At 56.0% G+C, this 16,916-nt stretch overlaps 1 protein-coding gene across 1 annotated transcript in view; it reads right to left on the bottom strand.

The window, feature by feature from the left end:
- Positions 1-3,127: 3,127 nt before the first annotated feature.
- Positions 3,128-16,916, bottom strand: part of MGLL (monoglyceride lipase) — a 113,841-nt gene continuing 100,052 nt past the window's right edge. The window contains exons 7-8 of the mRNA XM_034998285.1: positions 9,518-9,733; positions 3,128-6,137 (exon numbers count right to left, since the gene is read on the bottom strand). Coding sequence (XP_034854176.1) covers positions 6,012-6,137; positions 9,518-9,733 — 342 coding nt within the window. The 3' untranslated portion in view covers positions 3,128-6,011. The remainder of the gene's footprint in view (positions 6,138-9,517; positions 9,734-16,916) is intronic.

Genomic DNA, 16,916 nt, shown 5'->3' on the forward strand with positions numbered 1-16,916 from the left:
GCACGTCTGTCCTTCAGGTAGCAACTTTAATTCATTCCTGCCGAGTGGAAACATATGTCTGTGAGATTTATTGGGAAAGCTAAGCATTCTATCCCAGCTCGAGATACTCGCACATTTTTCACAGAAGGAAGAATAGATCAGCTGAGTGCTGACCAAAGACGCAACAAGCACAGCTTGTACGTAAGACGTAATGTGGGGGCAGCTTGTCGCACCCCCAGGGAGAGAAAAGGAGCCATGGCGGGCTGTGCGGGGCAGGCGAGGCACTTTGTTCTCAGGTGCTGTGTGCTGAGTCGTGCTGGAGCTCGGAGAAACATCAGGAGTCCTGGCCCTGTCTTTATTTAAAATGCTGCTATTGGGTTCATCATGCATTTTTTATGTTACTTTTAATTTAAATCACATGAAAGTATTACTTATCTTGCTTATAAAGATTCTTGGTGCCCCTTTTACATTGTGTCCCAGGCAAGTGTCTTACTTGGCCTCACCCTGGTCCTGGTCCTGACCCAAGCAGTCATTACATGAGGCAGGTCTGTGATGAATATATAACACATTTTTTCAACCATCGATTAAGATCTTCCCCACTTGCAAAGAAATAAAAATTTAAAAAAAGAGTGATGGCTCTGCATATGTTCTTTCGTCCACCTGGAAAACCACACAGCCTTCCATGCCCTGTCTCACTGCCAGGACCCAAGAGCCACTGCTTGCGGCGGGGAGGCTGCCATCTGGGCCCTGGCGTCACATGGTTAGGGGTGCTCTTGCTAGCACTAAGAGCAGCCTTCGTCCCTGAGCAGACATTTTGAAGGCATAAAAATTTCTCACTTGGGAAAAGTCTCACCCGGCAGGCCTCAGACGGAGGGCTGGGGCCCTCAGGCTTCTGGGAGTTTCTACTTCTGAGCCAGGAAGCCACCCTCAGGCTGTACCAGGTCCTCCTGGTGGTTTAAGATCTGAGCATTGCATCTGCGTGCACTGCAACCGGGGCTTCGTCGCCCGCCTTCCTCCTCTGGGGAGGGAGGGGGATCCTGCACCAGGGTCTAGGACACCGGGCTGGGGCCCCGAATCTGCACTGGCTTTGAGCCAATCACCGAATCCCTCAGAGCCGCAGTTTGCTGACCGGTCTGAATGAGAGCAACACTACCAGCCACCCAAAGCTCATGTAGAAATTCCATGGGGCGCCTCGGAGGAAGTTCCCACCAGGAGTGGCAGCTCAACCAATGTGAATTTCACTGTGAATTTCCATTCTTTCCTGGAAGATAGAACAGTGACAATTTGGGGCATACTTTGTAAGCTTTTCTTCTTTGTAGCATGTTGGAGATCTGCATGTGTTCCTTATGTTTCCTCCAGATCCCTTGGCCCTCAAGGGTCACCAAACCTTGTTGATTTTACCTCTTCAGTAGCCACCGATTCCCTTCTTTGTCCCCTGTCCTGGCCCCAGGACCGGGCCTCACCTCCAGCTCATTCTCGCTCCCTGTTGGCATCTTCCAGGCAGATACTGACCCTGGGCCTCCTGTCCCTGAAAGCCTCAGTGCAGGCACTTGTTCTCAGGCACAGCCTGCTGTGTCCCCTGACACCGGAGCCTGTCCTGTTCTGTGGGCACCTGGCCCACCACCTCCCGGCCTCCCATGCGTTTCGCTGTGGCTGTGCCACTGGGTTCTAGATGTGAGCTGAGATACTAAGTGCGGTCTCTGGCTTATTCCATGAAAGGTACATGCCTGCCGCTTTCCTTTCTTCCCCTCCTATGGGCTGGAACGAGGGCGCAGTGGCAGGAGCTGGAGTAGCCATCTTGGACCATGTGCTTAAGACTTCCCTGCAGCCAGAGGGGAAGGTGGGAGGAGAAAGGCCAGGCTGCCCCTCCCCGCAAGCCTCCATTTTGTTCATGGCTGTGCCCTCTACCTGAGGCCACAGCCTGACAGGTGGCCCCCCTTTCACAGGGGCAGCACTATGTTCCACCGACAGCCCCTCCAGTCAGGGCTGTGGGCTCCCTGTGGCTGGTCCTGACGCCGCACCAGCCTCAGTGGACACCTTCACTGCACTGTCCTTGGGTGCTGCTGTGGGTGCCAACCTGAGCTCCCTCCACCCTCGAGTCCTGTCCTGAGCCCTCTTGCCGCAGGACCTGTGCACCCCACTGCGTTCATCTTTCTGCTCTCCCGCAGGGCCGCCTCTGGGCTGGTCCCCTGTGCTCCCATCGCCCTTCTTCCTGCCCCAACTGTTGGGCACTGGAGTGGCAGGTTTGTGTCCCTCTCTCCTCATTTTGGGGGGCAGCCCCAGGGCCTGCATCGTGCCTGGTGCAGCAGGCCTTCCCTCCCTCAGCCTCTCCCTCCCTCATTGGACAAGTTTGGAGACCGGAGGCCTAATGCAAGCCCACACACACCCTCCTGCAGCTCAGTTCTGATGGAGGGACAGAGCTACTGTGTGGTCAAGCAGAGCACAGACCCTGTCAGATACAGCAGGTGGGGAAGGAGCCAGGGTGGGTGTGCTGGCTTTAGACTAGGTGGTTAGGAAAGGCCTCCAGGGTGGCCAGCAGGGAGGCTGGTGTGTGTGGGCTGGTGGACACGGGAGGAAGAGGGTGAAGGCAGGGGGGCCACGGGCGGGTTGTGAGCGAGAAGGGCCACCTCGGACTCAACACGCCCTCCTGTGGCCGTGTGGGGAAGGCAGCAAGGACAGCCCCTGAGGAGGGCGCTGTCGCCCTCTGGTGGGAGGGGAAGGCGGCAGCAGTAGGGCCGGAGGGAAGTGGCCTGTAGCCCTACCCTGGAGGCGGAGGTGGAGGCAGAGCCGACCGACCGCGGACACAGAAGTGGAGGAGGACGTGCAGAGCCCCGGGCCCCACAGCAGGAGAGCTGAGACGGGCGCGTGGCCGAGTGGAGCCGCCCGGGTGGGGCCACAAGGGGGGGCAGCAACCATGGAGTCTAGAGCTGGGGGCGGCCCCGGCCAAGTCGGGAGGAGAAAGCACGCGTGCAGTCTTCTCCGGGCACAAGTCCCCAAGAACGGCAGAGGGAAAATCCAGTCCCTACCCCCTGGCTTGGGTCAGATGACTGGCTCAGCCCAGACAGCAATAGTGGCCTGCAAGAGGGCCTGCTGTTCTCTGTCCAGGGAGCGCTGTGGTCTCGGATCGGACAGACGGACGACACCACCGTGCAGAAAACACCCGGTTTATTAGGATTAGCTGTGGCATACATGGTTCCTTTGATAGTTCTGAACTGATCGTGAGTCCCCAGTAACCATACACACGGAGGGATGCGACTGAGCTGCAGAGACAGTAACTGGCAAACTGCTTAGAAGATCACGGTGACCCGAACGGGTGTATGTTAGTGATTGGTGAGAGAGAGAAAAGGTAGCGTGGGACCTTGACACGGGTGCAGAGCAGAGCAGGCAGGTTTTCCTGGCATCCTTCGGTGCTCTCAAGGCGTGCCCTGGTGCCCCCCAGAAGCTGGACAGGGGCCCCGTGACCACCCCCATCCCTGCAAAGGAGCAACCCCCCCCATTCCCGCTGCAGGGGGCATCTTTTCCTAGAGAGACTGTCAGGCATGAACCCCATGGTTTCTGTATGGACCAGCATGACTCCAGAGGAAGGTGATGCACCCACGTCAGTGCTGGGGCCTAGGGTCCCGATAGGTGCGCGTCTCCTGGGTCCTTCCTCTCACCTTCTCGAGGCCGGGCCAGGTATGACCTTGCTTCCCTTCCAAACTCAGCTCCTCATCGGGGTGAAGGCCTGACTCTGAAGCTCCCAGTGTCAGCATGGAGCCGTCCCCACTAAGAATGAACTCGAGACTCGCACAGCTCCCCCAGGACAGGCGGGCCCATGGCCCTGGTGTGGCCCCAGGTGGGACTTCACACACAGCTGGTGTCTGCCTCCCACACCTGCTCCCATTCAGCGGCTGGTGTGGCCACGTCCCTGTCCCCTCATATATTAGGAGACAGTCCTGCTTCCAAATAATTCTTTTTTCTTTTCAGTATAGGCAATTTTTTAACCTTTAACCAGATATGTAAAGGTGACTGAATTTGTCTCTGTCAGAGCTTTCATATAAATAAATCCATGAATCCAAATGATTCCCGGTCAAACCATGTGCCTGATATTTAATTTGAGAAATGACCGAGCCGGCACATGCTCTGGGAGAGGCGGCGGGGGCGGGAAGCGCGGCGACTTTGTGTGACCCACGCTATCACAGCTCTGAGGGAGAATTCTGGGTTCAGGGACGTCTCGAGGTTTGGGGGCTTTGTGGGTTTGTGGGTGGCATTTCTGCTTTTCCTCAGCTGAGGAGCAGAAACATTCACACAGTGGCGCAGTTGGAATAGGCGGGGGCTGGCCTTCTCCCTCAGCGCATTTTTTACATTTTTCTCATCCAAAGAGAAGCCAGAGAAGTGAGATGGGGCAGTGAAAGTCTCTGTCTGTGGCCGTGGGCCCTGCCCGCCCCCACCAGAGGGGCAGGGGAGCACAAATCTCAGCCCCCAGGCCGGCAGGACTTTCCATTGGGGGCCGGGGTGTGCCAGCTGGAGGGTGACTAGCGCTTGGCTACACCATGGTGTGGTCAGGGCCCCTGGAAGGAGAGCAGGGGGGACCCCCTCTCTGAGGACCCGGAGCAAGCCCCAGAAGAACAGGGCGTGGGTGAAAGGCAGCAGTTCGCACCGCTGAAGGAACACGGGTGGGAGCCCCAACTCCCAGCCTCCAAAGTCAGAGGGCCTGGCAGGGGAGCGGCCGCCTCGTCCAGGGCCTCGAGGCCCCTGGACTGCACCCCGCGGCCGAGCAGGGGCCCCCTCGTGGTTCCACCCCCTCCCAGGGTCATATGTGCACTAAGGAGCCTCCTGAGGTAACAACAGTCCCTTTTGAAAGTGAAAGTCCTCCGGCAGTGGGCAGTGATCCCCATTTATTGCTGGCGCTAAGTGAGGGCCCGGGGCGGGCAGGGTGGTGTTGGCCCCTGAGAAAGGCAGGCCAGGCGCGGCGGGGCCCTCTGCTGGGAAAGGCGGGCCCATGCGGCCGTGGCCTCCGGGGCCTGCGGCCCTGGGCAGGGCCCCCGCGGCGGGACTCTCTTCTTCTGCCACCAGAGGTAGCTGTGCTGCCGGCCCCGAGGCTCCCAGGGCGGCTACGGGCCCAGGCAGGGAGAGGCTCGGGGCCCCACTCCCCGGGGCTGCAGCCCAGCGCCTCGACCTTGGGCCCTGCGGCCAGCCTGTCCCCGTCCTGTGCAGGGGCATCAGGCTCCAACGCCTTCAAGGCCCCCCTTGGTCCCACCCACCCACCTAAATAGTCTCTGCTTTAGAAGATACATTACATACTGGACACTTCATCTTCAACACCGTTACCCTCTCATAGTGTCAGGTACCGTTAGTCACGCAAGGAAAGGCAGCCTCTGAATATACGTAAAGCACTCGGTGGGCAGCCTCAGGCTCCCTGGCAGCAAGGAGGGGGTTCCTGCCCAGTTCTCTTTCTGGGCCAAGCCTCCTCCTGTCCCAAAGCCCAGCTCCAGGCTGACCGGGAGCTGACATGGGTCACGGGAGGCTCCTCACGCCAAGGAAGTCCCGGGCATTTTCTGGGCCTCGGAGGGCACGTGCGTCTGCCCCGGGGGAGCTGATACCTGCCACCTCGTCCCACGGCCAGAGAAAAGCCATGGAGCGGGGCCAGTTGGGGAGGGTCCTGGGGTGGGGGCTGGCGGGGAGGGCAGGAGAGGAGACTCCTCCAATTATTGCAGTCAGGTGTCCGAGGAACACCAGGAATTCCTGGGAACCCTGGGGGGGGGGGGGGGGGGAGGGCAGGGCAGAGGCTTCGTCGCTTGGTTTTAAGGACACTGGAGCACATTCTGTCCCTGGGAAACTACCTGTGGCCCTTCTCTGTTTTTACACAAAGTGTCTACCCCTCAGAGTAGACCCAGAAGCGGACAGCCTGGTATAGGACAAAATTGTGCTAGGGATTCCTCCAATTTGTGATTTCCTCCCCCCTCCCCCTGGCAAGCCACATGTGAGAAGCCAGCCTCCGCCCGTCCTCTGCCCACTTCCCCGACCGTGGGCCGGCCACGCAGCCGGTGCGCTCAGGGGGGGGACCCTGTTCCCGCCGCCCCTGTCCTTTGGGAGACCCACAGGTTTATTTCATGGAAGACGGAGTTGGTTACTTCAGGAAGCTCTTTGTGGAGAACGTGGTAGGCACCTTCGTAAATCTGCAATCGGGAAAGACAGGAAGTCAGGGCCCCAGGAGGGGACAGTGCAGGCAGGGGGCCGGGGGCAGCACGCCAGTGCTCCAGGTGCGCTGTCATTGCCTTCTGATCAGATGATGGTTCAAACACATTTAAATGTCCCATCATGTTCTGGCGCTCCCTTTCTTAAATCAACTCACACCCTCCCTTGACCCTCTTTCTCTCTCTAGCTACAGACCCGTCTGTGCCTCCATCTCTAAAGGGTGATTTCTACTCTCTGTCTACACAGCCCCGCCTTCCATCTGGTGCTCAGCTTATTCCAACCTGCCTTTCACTCCCACCAGCCCTCAGCGAGCGTTCTTGGCATGGGCTCCAGTGACCTTCACGTCGCAGGGGTCAGGGAACACTGTTTGCTTTCATATGATTTAACTTCTCAGCTTCATTCAAAAGTTGACCAGAGTTAACCTTCTAGAAACACTCTTCCCCTGTGGTTTGCACTGCGGCTTTCTACCCTCCTGGTTGTCTACCTGCCTCGCTAGCAGCCCCGTCTCAGTCTAGGCTTACCCATGGCCTTGCTGACCTCTGTAGGCTGGCGTGGCCCACAGGCGTGGCCGTGGCCCTCCTTCTCCCTCCCTGGAGTAACCTCGTCCGTTCTCGTGGTTTGAAAACCATCCATGTGCTGGTGACTCAGGAATTTCTCTCTCCAGCCAGACCTCTCTCTGAACTCTAGATGTGTATATCTGACTGACTGTTTGCCATTTCCAGTGGGACTGCTAATAGGCACCTCCAAATTTCCTTTTTTTAATACTGTGGTAAGAAACGCAGCATAAAATTTGCCATCTTAATCATTTTTAAGTGTACAGTTCAGTAGTGTTAAGTATATTCACGTGGTTGTGCAATAAATCTCTAGAACTTCTTCATCTTGCAAAACTGAAACTCTGGCCCCGTTAAATTCCCTCTCCTCACTCCCCACTGCCCTGGGCAATCATCATTCTACTTTCTACTTCTATGGTTTTTTGACTACTTTAGATATTTCACACAAATGGAATCATACAGCACTTTTTCTTTTGCAATTGGCTTATTGTACTGAGCATAATGTCTCCAAGGTTCATCCGTGTCATGACGTGAGTCAGAATTTCATTCATTTTTAAGGCTGAACACTATTCCATTGTTGGTCTAGACCCCTTTTGATTTATCCACTCAACCATCGATGGACACCTGGGCTGCTTCCACCTCTTGGCTGCTGTGAATAATGCCTCTATGAACATGGGTGTGTGAGTATCTTTTAGAGACCCTGCTTTCCTTTCTTTTTCTGAATTTCTCTTTCTTTTCTTTTTTTTCTTTCTTTTCTCTTTCTTTTATTTTATCTCTTTTCTTTGTTTCTTTGTTTCTTTGTTCGTTTCTTTGTTTGTTTCTTTCTTTCTTTCTTCTCTCTCTCTCTCTCCTTCCTCCCTCCTCCTTCCTTCCTTCGTTCCGTCCTTCCATCCGGAGAGAGAGAAAGCGTGGGGGGCGGGGGAGGGGCAGAGGGAGAGTGAGAGAATCTCAAGCAGACTCCACGCTCAGCGCGGAGCCTGATGCAGGGCTCGATCTTACAACCCTGAGATCATGACCTGAGCTGAAATCAAGAGTCAGATGCTTAAGTGACTGAGCCACCCAGACACCCTGGTCTTTTTTCAAATTTCTAATAGAACTCTCTAATAGGTAGCTCAAAATGGAATTCTCAATATTCCCTAGCTCTCTCTCCCAGTGTTCCCCATTTCAGAACACATGCTGCGAAGCCCACCGCCCGGGGCTCACCCTGGTCCCTCTATCACCGTCCCTCCCAGCTGGCCTCCACCCTCTACACCTGTCTCCATATGGCAGCTGTGAGGACGCCTGGAGAACTGAAGTCAGTACAGGCCGCTCTCCAGCTCCAGACGCTCCTGCGGTCCCCACGGAACGGAGAGAAAATGTCCTGACTCTCCAGGGACACAGGCCACCACTCCCTTGATTGGCTCACAGCGCCCCCTGTTGGCTGCTTAAACACACCGCGATCTCACCAACCTGGGGTCTTTGGGCTCGTTCTCCCTTGGTCAGGAATGCCCGTCTGCCATTCTCCCTGTGCACCCCATCTGAAGTAAGAGCTTCACCATTCCCTCTGATCACCCAGCCCACCCGTGGCACCGACCCCCTGCATCATCATCCTGGTCAGGTTTCTGTTTATTGCTCATCCTGCTGGGACGCAGGTCGCATGGGAGAGTCGGACTTGGCCTGTCGGTTCCCCTGGCCTGGCACAGAGTAGGTGCCCATGAGTAGCTGAATTAATGATGAACTGAGTGGTCTTTCTGGTGCCAAGGCCAAGGTGGGCAGCGGGAGGATCCCACTCCGGCTGCAGGTCCGCCTGCCTTTTCACGCCCTCCGCCACTACCACCAGCCTGCTTTCCTTTCCCTTTTCTCCTTTCTCTTCATCCACGAATCTGCATCTGCTGGTTGGTGCGGGCCGGGGTCTGCACTTCCTAATGGTACAAGGGGAGCACTTGATGGTTGGCAGGGATGCGAGCGTCTCTGGTCAGCGAGGTGCAGGGTGGAGAGGGCCGGGGGCTCGAGCAGAGGACCTGAGTTCGAATCCCGACTCCACCACTGAGTAGGTGTGGGCTCTGTGCGACTTGCCTGCTCTCCTTATAACCGAGCAGGAAATGCCCTGGACGCAGGGCCCCCACGTGTGGTTGCTCAGGCTGTGGCAGCACGGTCAAAGACATGTCTGCTCGGGAGGGCACCCCGGGGCTGTGTCTGCCCAGCCAGCCACACAGAGCCACCTTCAGCTGTGTCGCTTGACGGGTACACAGCAGGTGCTCCTCCAGCGGGGGCTCTTCCCAGTTCCACCAGGCAAACAAAATGGGCACATCTTAACCCCATGACTACATCTGCCATCGCAAAAGGTGCGCCGAGGTGGTCCCTTGCAGTTTGTTGCGTCTGACACGGCCACAGGTGCTGTCCCCTCTGCGGGACATGCTCTTGAGTCCCTCGCAGACCAGATCCCACCAGGGCCCCCGCCCCTTTGTGCTCAGAGCCCCTGGTGGTGGCAGCTGGGCTGGAGCTGTTGCTGCTGGTGCAGAAGGCCAGCGAGTAGGGAGGCCAGGCAGAACACACGCCCTTGACCCTTGGTCATGACAGAGCTGAAGACGTGCCCTCGGGAGGCCTCTTTTACTCAATGCCCGGCTGTGGGTGCTCTTCCTGACCTGACAACTTCTCAGTGTTCCCTCCTCCTTCCTTTCAAGCTCGGTCATGAGAACGGTCAGCTAGTGGCTCATGCACTCCCTTAGAATTAACAGATGCCTGGGATTCCTGGTGCTTATTCCCCGGGGGGGCCCCATGGGGTGCCACCTTCCCCCCTGCCTTGGGGAAGTGGGGGGGCGGCTGCTCACCTTGAGTGTCTTGTCCTGGCTCTTGGCGGACTCCATGAGCAGGTAGGCCCCTTTGCTGTCACAAAGGCCATCAGCAGAGCCCTGGAGCAGCAGGAAGGGCAAGGTCAGCTTGGGGAGGGCCCGCTCCACCCGCGCGACGGCGTTGAGCAGCTGGATGACGAAGCACACCTTCAGACCTGCCCGGCAGTTGAGCGGGTCCGAGTTATAAAGGTCCACCTGCAGGTAGAAGAGAGAGAGCGTTCCATCAATTTGTGGCTAGGGGGCGGGGGGGCTCCCTGTCCAGAGGCACAGACCTATTCCCTGGTAGTCTTCCTTCCACTCCAGCCTGAGCGGCTGATTCCATTCGAGTGAGCTCGGTCTGGGGTGTGGGTGCCGAGAATGGGCAGCATGGCCGGCCCTTCCAGAACCCGGACCTGCACTACTTCCGGTGCCTCTTCTTCCAGGCTCTACTGCGTTCCACATTCATACATGTGCCCACAGACAGTTCCAAAGCAGGCATTTGTCATTTAAAAGATGTGAGCAGCATCATATTGTTTGCTTTGATGATTTCCCTCAGGAATAGCTCTAAAGATGTTTTGGTGTTAGTTTGTGTGGATTTTGTTTTCTTCCTCGACTTAGTGTCTGCCTGTTTGGAGTGGGTAAGGAGCCCACACGAACTGCTGGAAGGCCCGGGGCTGGCAGGAGGGGTCCTGAAGGCACACAGCAGGGCCCTGCCCCATGAACTTTAGGAGCAGCAAAGCTCACGGCAGGTCTGGGCTGCAGAGGTTGCCTGCCACCCTGACAAGGAGCTTGTTGCCACCCTCAGTCATGTCTGCCCCCTCGTGGGATGTGCCTGGAGGCGCATCCTCCCTCCTAACCATCAGCCCACTGGACCTGACCCTGACACTGTCCCTGTTCACGGCTCATAAGCCTACCCAGGCTGCTCTGGCACCCTGTCCTGCTCTCTCTAGCCCAGATTAGTTTCTGCCTTGACTCCTCCTGCCTTTGAGGGGACAGTGAGCTGCCTGCTTACTATGGCCTGAGATGGGGCATCTGTCAGAATCTGGGTAACAAGTTTCTAGAACTCTCTGAGGCCCATGTGGGCAGGTGTGAGACCACAACGCCCCTTCACCCACTTTCCTCCTCCTTGCCAATGGGTTCTTTCTTAGCTAGTTGGAGAAGTGCCCTGTGGTGTCAGGACCAGGTGAGGGAGCAGAGAAGCCATGGGGACAAGGCGTATGGGAACAGCTGTCTCGTGAGGCCGCCAGAGTATCCACTGTGTTCTGACTCTGATTCTTCGAACGCGGGAGCTCCATCTCCCCTTCTTCACTAACCCCTACAGGGCCTGAGCCAGAATCCTAGATCCGTGCCCTGAGGAGACAGGCTGTCCTGGGTCGCCCGTGCCATCCCCAGATTCCTCCCATGCTGGGGGACTGAGCATGGCAAACCAGACCATTCGAGAAAAGCCACACGAGAGGGATTAGCCACTCCCTGCAGCTGAGCTGGTGTGACTCCTGCAGGGCCGGGCCATCTGTCTGAGGGCTGAGAGGATGGGACTGGAGAGGGCAGTGTGGGGGCAGCGCATGGCCGCAGCAGGAGATCATTCGGGGTCTGTGAGGAAACCTGCTTGGGGAGAGGGCTATAGCGTCCACGAGAGAGCCCTGGACTGGAAGTCTGTCGTAAACTGACGCTAATAGGAACAATGGCAACTGCAGCACCCATGACCCGACACATACTCTGTGCTCAGCATGGGGCCAGGGTGTCACATGCAGGATCTCATTTGGTAAAAAGAAATAAGGATAGCTAACATTTATTCTGAGCTCTCCTACAAGTTTGGCACTAAGTGCTCAACCCGTTTCACCTTCACAACCTTCATAAGCACGCTGTATGAGGAGGAATGGCTCTCGTGATCCCTGTTTTGCAGAGGAAGAACCTGTCATTAGTTTCCCAAGTCTTGTTCTCCCCTATAGAACCCTGGGTGTTTAGTTGGCAATACTACCACTCAGAAGAAAGGACTACATTTCCCAGCCTCCCTTGCAGTGGTGTCATCATGTGACCAAATCCCAGCCAATAGGAAGTGAGCAGCAGTGCCAGGCGCTCTGGTCAAGGCTTGTCCTCCTGTTGCCCCTTTCCCTCGTCCCACCGGCGAGGGCGGAACACGGGTGGAGCAGGGAGAGAGGTGAGGCCACACAGACGAGGGCTGCACCCTGGAAACAGTGAGCAAAAAGATGGGTGCCGGGGTGCCTGGGTGGCTCAGTCGTTAAGCATCTGCCTTCGGCTCAGGTCATGATCCCAGGGTCCCGGGATCAAGCCCCACATCGGGCTCCCTGCTCGTGGGAAGCCTGCTTCTCCCTCTCCCACTCCTTCTGCTTGTGCCCCCTCTCTCGCTGTGTCTCTCTCTGTCAAATAAATACATAAAATCTTAAAAAAAAAAAAAAAAAAAAGATGGGTGCCACTGGCCATGAGAGGTCACTGTGCAGAGGAATAAGCCTCTCTCCTGTTAAACCCCCATTGTGTGGTCTGGTCCCAGCAGGCTGGTGAGCCCGGGCTAACAGCGCTCCATGTGAAGCTGCAGAGCGCTGCTTGCCAGGAATGTGTGCTAATGAGCGCACAGGGCCAGAGCCCATTAAGTCCTGCCTGAAGCCGCCCAACACTTTGCCCTGCTGACCCAGACCTTCCCGGGCATGCGAGGGCCCTCCAGGAGTCTGCTCCTGGGTTTAATTGCTCTGACAGTCCAAGTGGCTTCCTGCCATGTCTTCCTGCTTCCTTTTTCCATGTCTTGATCACGTAGGCCCTGTTTACACAATGGTCTATTATGGGCCCGGGGAAGGAACCAGCAGATGTGTTGGGGAAAGGGCAGGCCCTGGTGTGAACCTGGGTGGAAGGCAAGGGGCAGAGGGAAACTGGGACCAGCAGGGACGGGAGGGCTGTACCATGTGGGAAAACTGAGGCTCAGAGGGCCCAAACCTCCCTCCCTCCCCCCAAGTAACCATTCTGGCCCAATCGTGGCAGACTTTGTTTTTTGAGAGCTTAAGATCTAAATCTGCCCAAAGTCCTCCTTTTAGGGTAGGGGATGTGTCCTGTCACCCCCAGGAAGGAGATGGACAGGGCTCTCCCTCCTAGCCAGGTCCAAGCCCCGATCACTGGTCAGCAGAACTAGCCCATTCAAAACCAGAGACCAAAGAATCAGTCCCAACAGATGGCTTACTGTATGATCCCATTTCCATGACATTCTCGAAATGACAAAATAAGAGAACAGGTTAGTGGTCGTCAGGGCTCAGGAGGGGTGAGATGGGAGGGAAGTGGATGTGGCCATAAAGGGCAACATGAGGGATACTGTGGTCGGGGATGTTCTGGGGCTTGACTGTATCAATGTCAGTATCCTGGTTGTGATACTGTCCTAGGGATTTCAAGATGTCACCATCTGGGATCCCTCTGTATTATTTTTTTTTACAAGTACATATGAATCATAATTATCTCCAAATAAAAAGTCTCATTAAAAACACATACCAAAGAGCCAGTCTTTGGTACTATCTCTCGCACCCAGTTCCCTCCATTTTTTGGACCACAGCTGGTCCCTCCAGCTGAGAACAGTGTCTGCTGGGGACATACCAGCCAGAGGCTGATCTGAGTCCAAGCAACTGAATTCTTGCTCCAGATGAATGACTTCTGGGGCACCTCCACTGGCTGAGACTTGAAGTCCTTTTTCTTGGGGTAGTCGACTGAACAATATAAGGAAGACCAGAGGAGTGAGGACCACCAGCCCTGACACCTCCTAGCTGTGTGATCTGGGCAAGGCTCTTCTCTTCTAGATTCAATTTGCCAATCTGTGAAATGGGGTAATAGTGGAAGTGCCTCGGGAGATTCAGTGAAATGATAAAGCCCCAGTGCCAAGCCCAGGGTCTGGTCTACAGTGGTGGTAATGATGTGGGCGTTGCATCTGAGTCTGACACTGGGAAGCAAGGGGAGGAGAGCCACTCTTTGCTAGAAGTAGAGCGGAGTCTGCTTCAGAGACCCCAACCCACATGGCCTCGGGTAAGGCCCTTCTCCTTCCTGGGCCTCAGTTTCCCCGTGGAAGGGACCTCAAAGATTCTCCTTGGGCTATAATCTCATAAGCTGTGAGTGTTTTCCTGGCCTCCTGTGTGTGTTTAGCGATCCTCTAGTACCTCGCTGTTTTCTGAGGCTCTGAGGGCTGTCAGCAAAGTTGAACTTGACAGCGAGGGATGTGCCAACTGGGACTTCTGACTTCTGCCCATGGTCTCTCTCTGGGAAGAAAACTTTGCCCTAAAGCACAGTAAATATAGCTGCAACCCACAGCAGGGAGTTTTCTTAAACTTTTGGTTGAGCAAAATATAGGCCCCACCCCTACAGTCAACTCTCTTGACCTATTTTTAGAAAATCAGTCTGTGATGAAAAGCAAAATTAATTTTTGATTCAAATTATATTAAAAATAACTCACATACTGAGCCCTTAACTCTGTCCCAGGTGCTATATTAAGTGCTTTACTTGTATTTGCTCATTGAAACTTCTCCGGAACCCTATGCAGGGACTAGTATTGTTACCACTGTTCTATACGTGAGGAGCCCAAAGCTCAGAGGGGCAACGCGACTCACTCAAAGTCACACAGCAAGTAAGGGGCAGAGCCAGGATAAGAACACAGGCCGTTGGGCTCCATGTTAGCCTTCTTAACCACTCACCAGGCTATGCTCCCTGTCCAAAGAAGAGAAAGTAAAGGTGGGTCTTGTGCACTCAGATGGCCAGGAGCTGTGGAGGTGGCCCTCGCCAGGAAAGAAAGAGGTGGGTCCCTGGTGAGGACCAGAAACATCTGGGCCTGACAGATAATGAAGTGACCTGGTGGGTCCCAGAGGTTGCTTTCCTTCACAGACTGCTGAAGGGGATGGAGGGCACCCTCAGGGCCCAGACCCACAGGACACGGTCTCCCACTTCACAGAGAAAGGTAGCCCCGCAGGCCTAATCTCCTGTGATTTCCCCTGAGGTACCCACAGATGTGTCTACGGCTGGGGCTTTTTGACCCTTCTTCCCTCGAATCTCTCCCTGTTCCTCTGGAAGCCTCACACTTCCTCCTGTGCTTTAGAGCCCATCCATCCTGGGATCCCCACCTCCTTCCTCCATTGTTTAGGTCTCTGTTAATCCATCTGTTTTCTTCACAGGAAAAATCAGATCACTTTCTCTGGCCTGAAGGAGAGAGAGAGGGCATGGCAACTCTATCCAAATGATCTTTGGGAAACCCTGGGAGAGCCTAAAATGGACTGGCAGGTCTTTGCAGAGGCAATCCATTCATGCTCCATCTTTGTGTTGAATGGTGGGAGAGGCGGGCAATCTGTAGTGGGGAAAATCCCATCCTCCATGCACTGGCTTCCCTCGCCTGTCTCCAGTGCTTCTCCGGCCTGACGCTCCTCGCCTCACTGATGTCTACTCTGCTTTCAGGCCTCCGGGCCGACTTCACCCCTTCAGGGAGGCCTTCCTCCCCAGGCTCTCAGGCTCCTGGCCCCCTACCAGTCCCGCATGTGCCCCCCGACGGCGGTCAGGTGTTTGCACGCCTTGCACTCAAGCCTCACCCAACATCCCACCCCACCTGCCCACCCCCGCCCGCCCAGGGCAGACACTGGGCAGATGAACGGATGAGCAAGCCGACCTTCCTCCACCCGCCCGAGAAGCCGCCCTCTGGGCCCTGGGTGGCAGCTGGGAACCTCCATAGGGGGCTCGCTGGCCCACAGCTGGCGGAGGGGCTGATCACAGCTGGAATGACACCAGGAGGCCTAGAGGAAAAGGTCCCTCTTTACTTCATCTCAGGAAGAACGGCTGGGCATGACAGAGGAACCCACCCGTCCACAAAAGGTCAGCTCTCTGGAGCTGCTTGCGGTTGCTTTCCCTGTGGTTCGTGGGGCTGTGTTCTCATGACTGCCAGGCTTACGGAAATATTCTAAACGCAAATAAGAATTTACCATTGAAATTGGCCTGAATACGGAACATACTGAACGTGGAAGACAGCCTTACCTGGGGCCGCCAGCACAAGCTTGCCTGTCCATGTGTCCTCTCCTGTTGGGCCTCAGCAATTCCACCCTCCCCCCGCACCCCAGCTGGCTTGCAGCGCCCAGAGAACCCTGCCCCAGAGAACACCACTTCCTGCCAGCTTTAGGGCCAAGTCCAAACTCCTGCCGTGGCCTGGGAGGCCACAAGCAATGGGCTCCAGCCACTGCTCCATGGCCTCCTGCAACACCCCCCCCCACCGCTCCCCAAGTACTTCTGGGCCTCGTCCACCTGTCTCCTCAGCCTGGCTGCCTGTAGAGTTTCTCTTCTCTTTCCACGCTCAGCTCAACTGCCCCTTCCTCCGGAAAGCCTCCCTCCCCTGGGGCACCGTGAGCCATCGCTGCTCCTGTCCTTCCTTCCTGTGCCCATCTTCTGTACCTACAGACTGGGGCTGCCCCTGACATTTCCAGTTTCCAGAATCCCCCTTTCCGTGTCCTTCCTCCTGTCTGCTGGGGAGCCCTGCTCCCTCCTGGGGGCCAGTTCAAGTGTTTTCTCCCATTGACCCATGCCCAGACACCACTGGGGAAGCTGGCACTTCTGTCCCTAAGGCTCCAGTATCTGTAAGGACAGATGTGGTAATGACAGCCCCCATCTCTGTGGCGTCTACACTGCACCAGGCTGCAGCCTGGACCCCAAGGCACCTGAGGACCAGTGACACTGAGTGTGGTTTCCAAGGTCATGCTGGGGCACAAAGAAAGAGACAGAGTCGGGGAGCTGGGTCTGGACTTAGGCCTCGTTGCTGCAAAGCTTGTGCTCCCCCCACCGAGCATGCAGCCTACCTCTTTGTCGTCTACCAGAACCACTGGTGTCTCTTTCTGTCCCTATGACCCTGGAAGACAGGGTGGCTCATCAGCTATTCCCAGCCTCTGGCTCAGGGCCTGGCCCGAAGCAGGGGTTCCACGAAAGTTTGCTGACCTGACGTGCCGCCTGCAGGATGGCAGAGGGGAAATGAGGGTCTTGCCTAACTTGGCCCAAAGTCTCCCCAAGTTGGTCGACTGAAGGCAAAAGCCCTGTTCAGCAGGAGGCCCAAGGCTATGACTACCGGAGTAGGTGCCCAACCTTGGTGCTTGAAATTCTTGAGCTAGACAAGAACCGTCAGAAATAAGGACACTGCAGTTCCCTTCTGGATATAAAAAGGATTAATCGGGATCAGCCTACGTGTATGAGTTACCACTTAACCAAGAGCATGTGAATTACTGAACATTCTTTCCCAAGAATTACTTTTTCTATTAAAGCTTAAACTCCTGGACATTCTGGTCTCTGCCTTTTGGAGCCCTGAGCTGGGCTGGCAGGTCATGACCCTGGGCACGTGGGCGCAGGTGGTTTGCACAAACCCACCACAAGTTTCTGGGGCTTCTTTCTGGAGGGC

Source organism: Mirounga leonina, unplaced genomic scaffold (assembly GCF_011800145.1).
Source record: "Mirounga leonina isolate KUSES-001 unplaced genomic scaffold, KU_Mleo_1.0 Mir_94, whole genome shotgun sequence".
In the NCBI taxonomy this organism is placed as follows: domain Eukaryota; kingdom Metazoa; phylum Chordata; class Mammalia; order Carnivora; family Phocidae; genus Mirounga; species Mirounga leonina.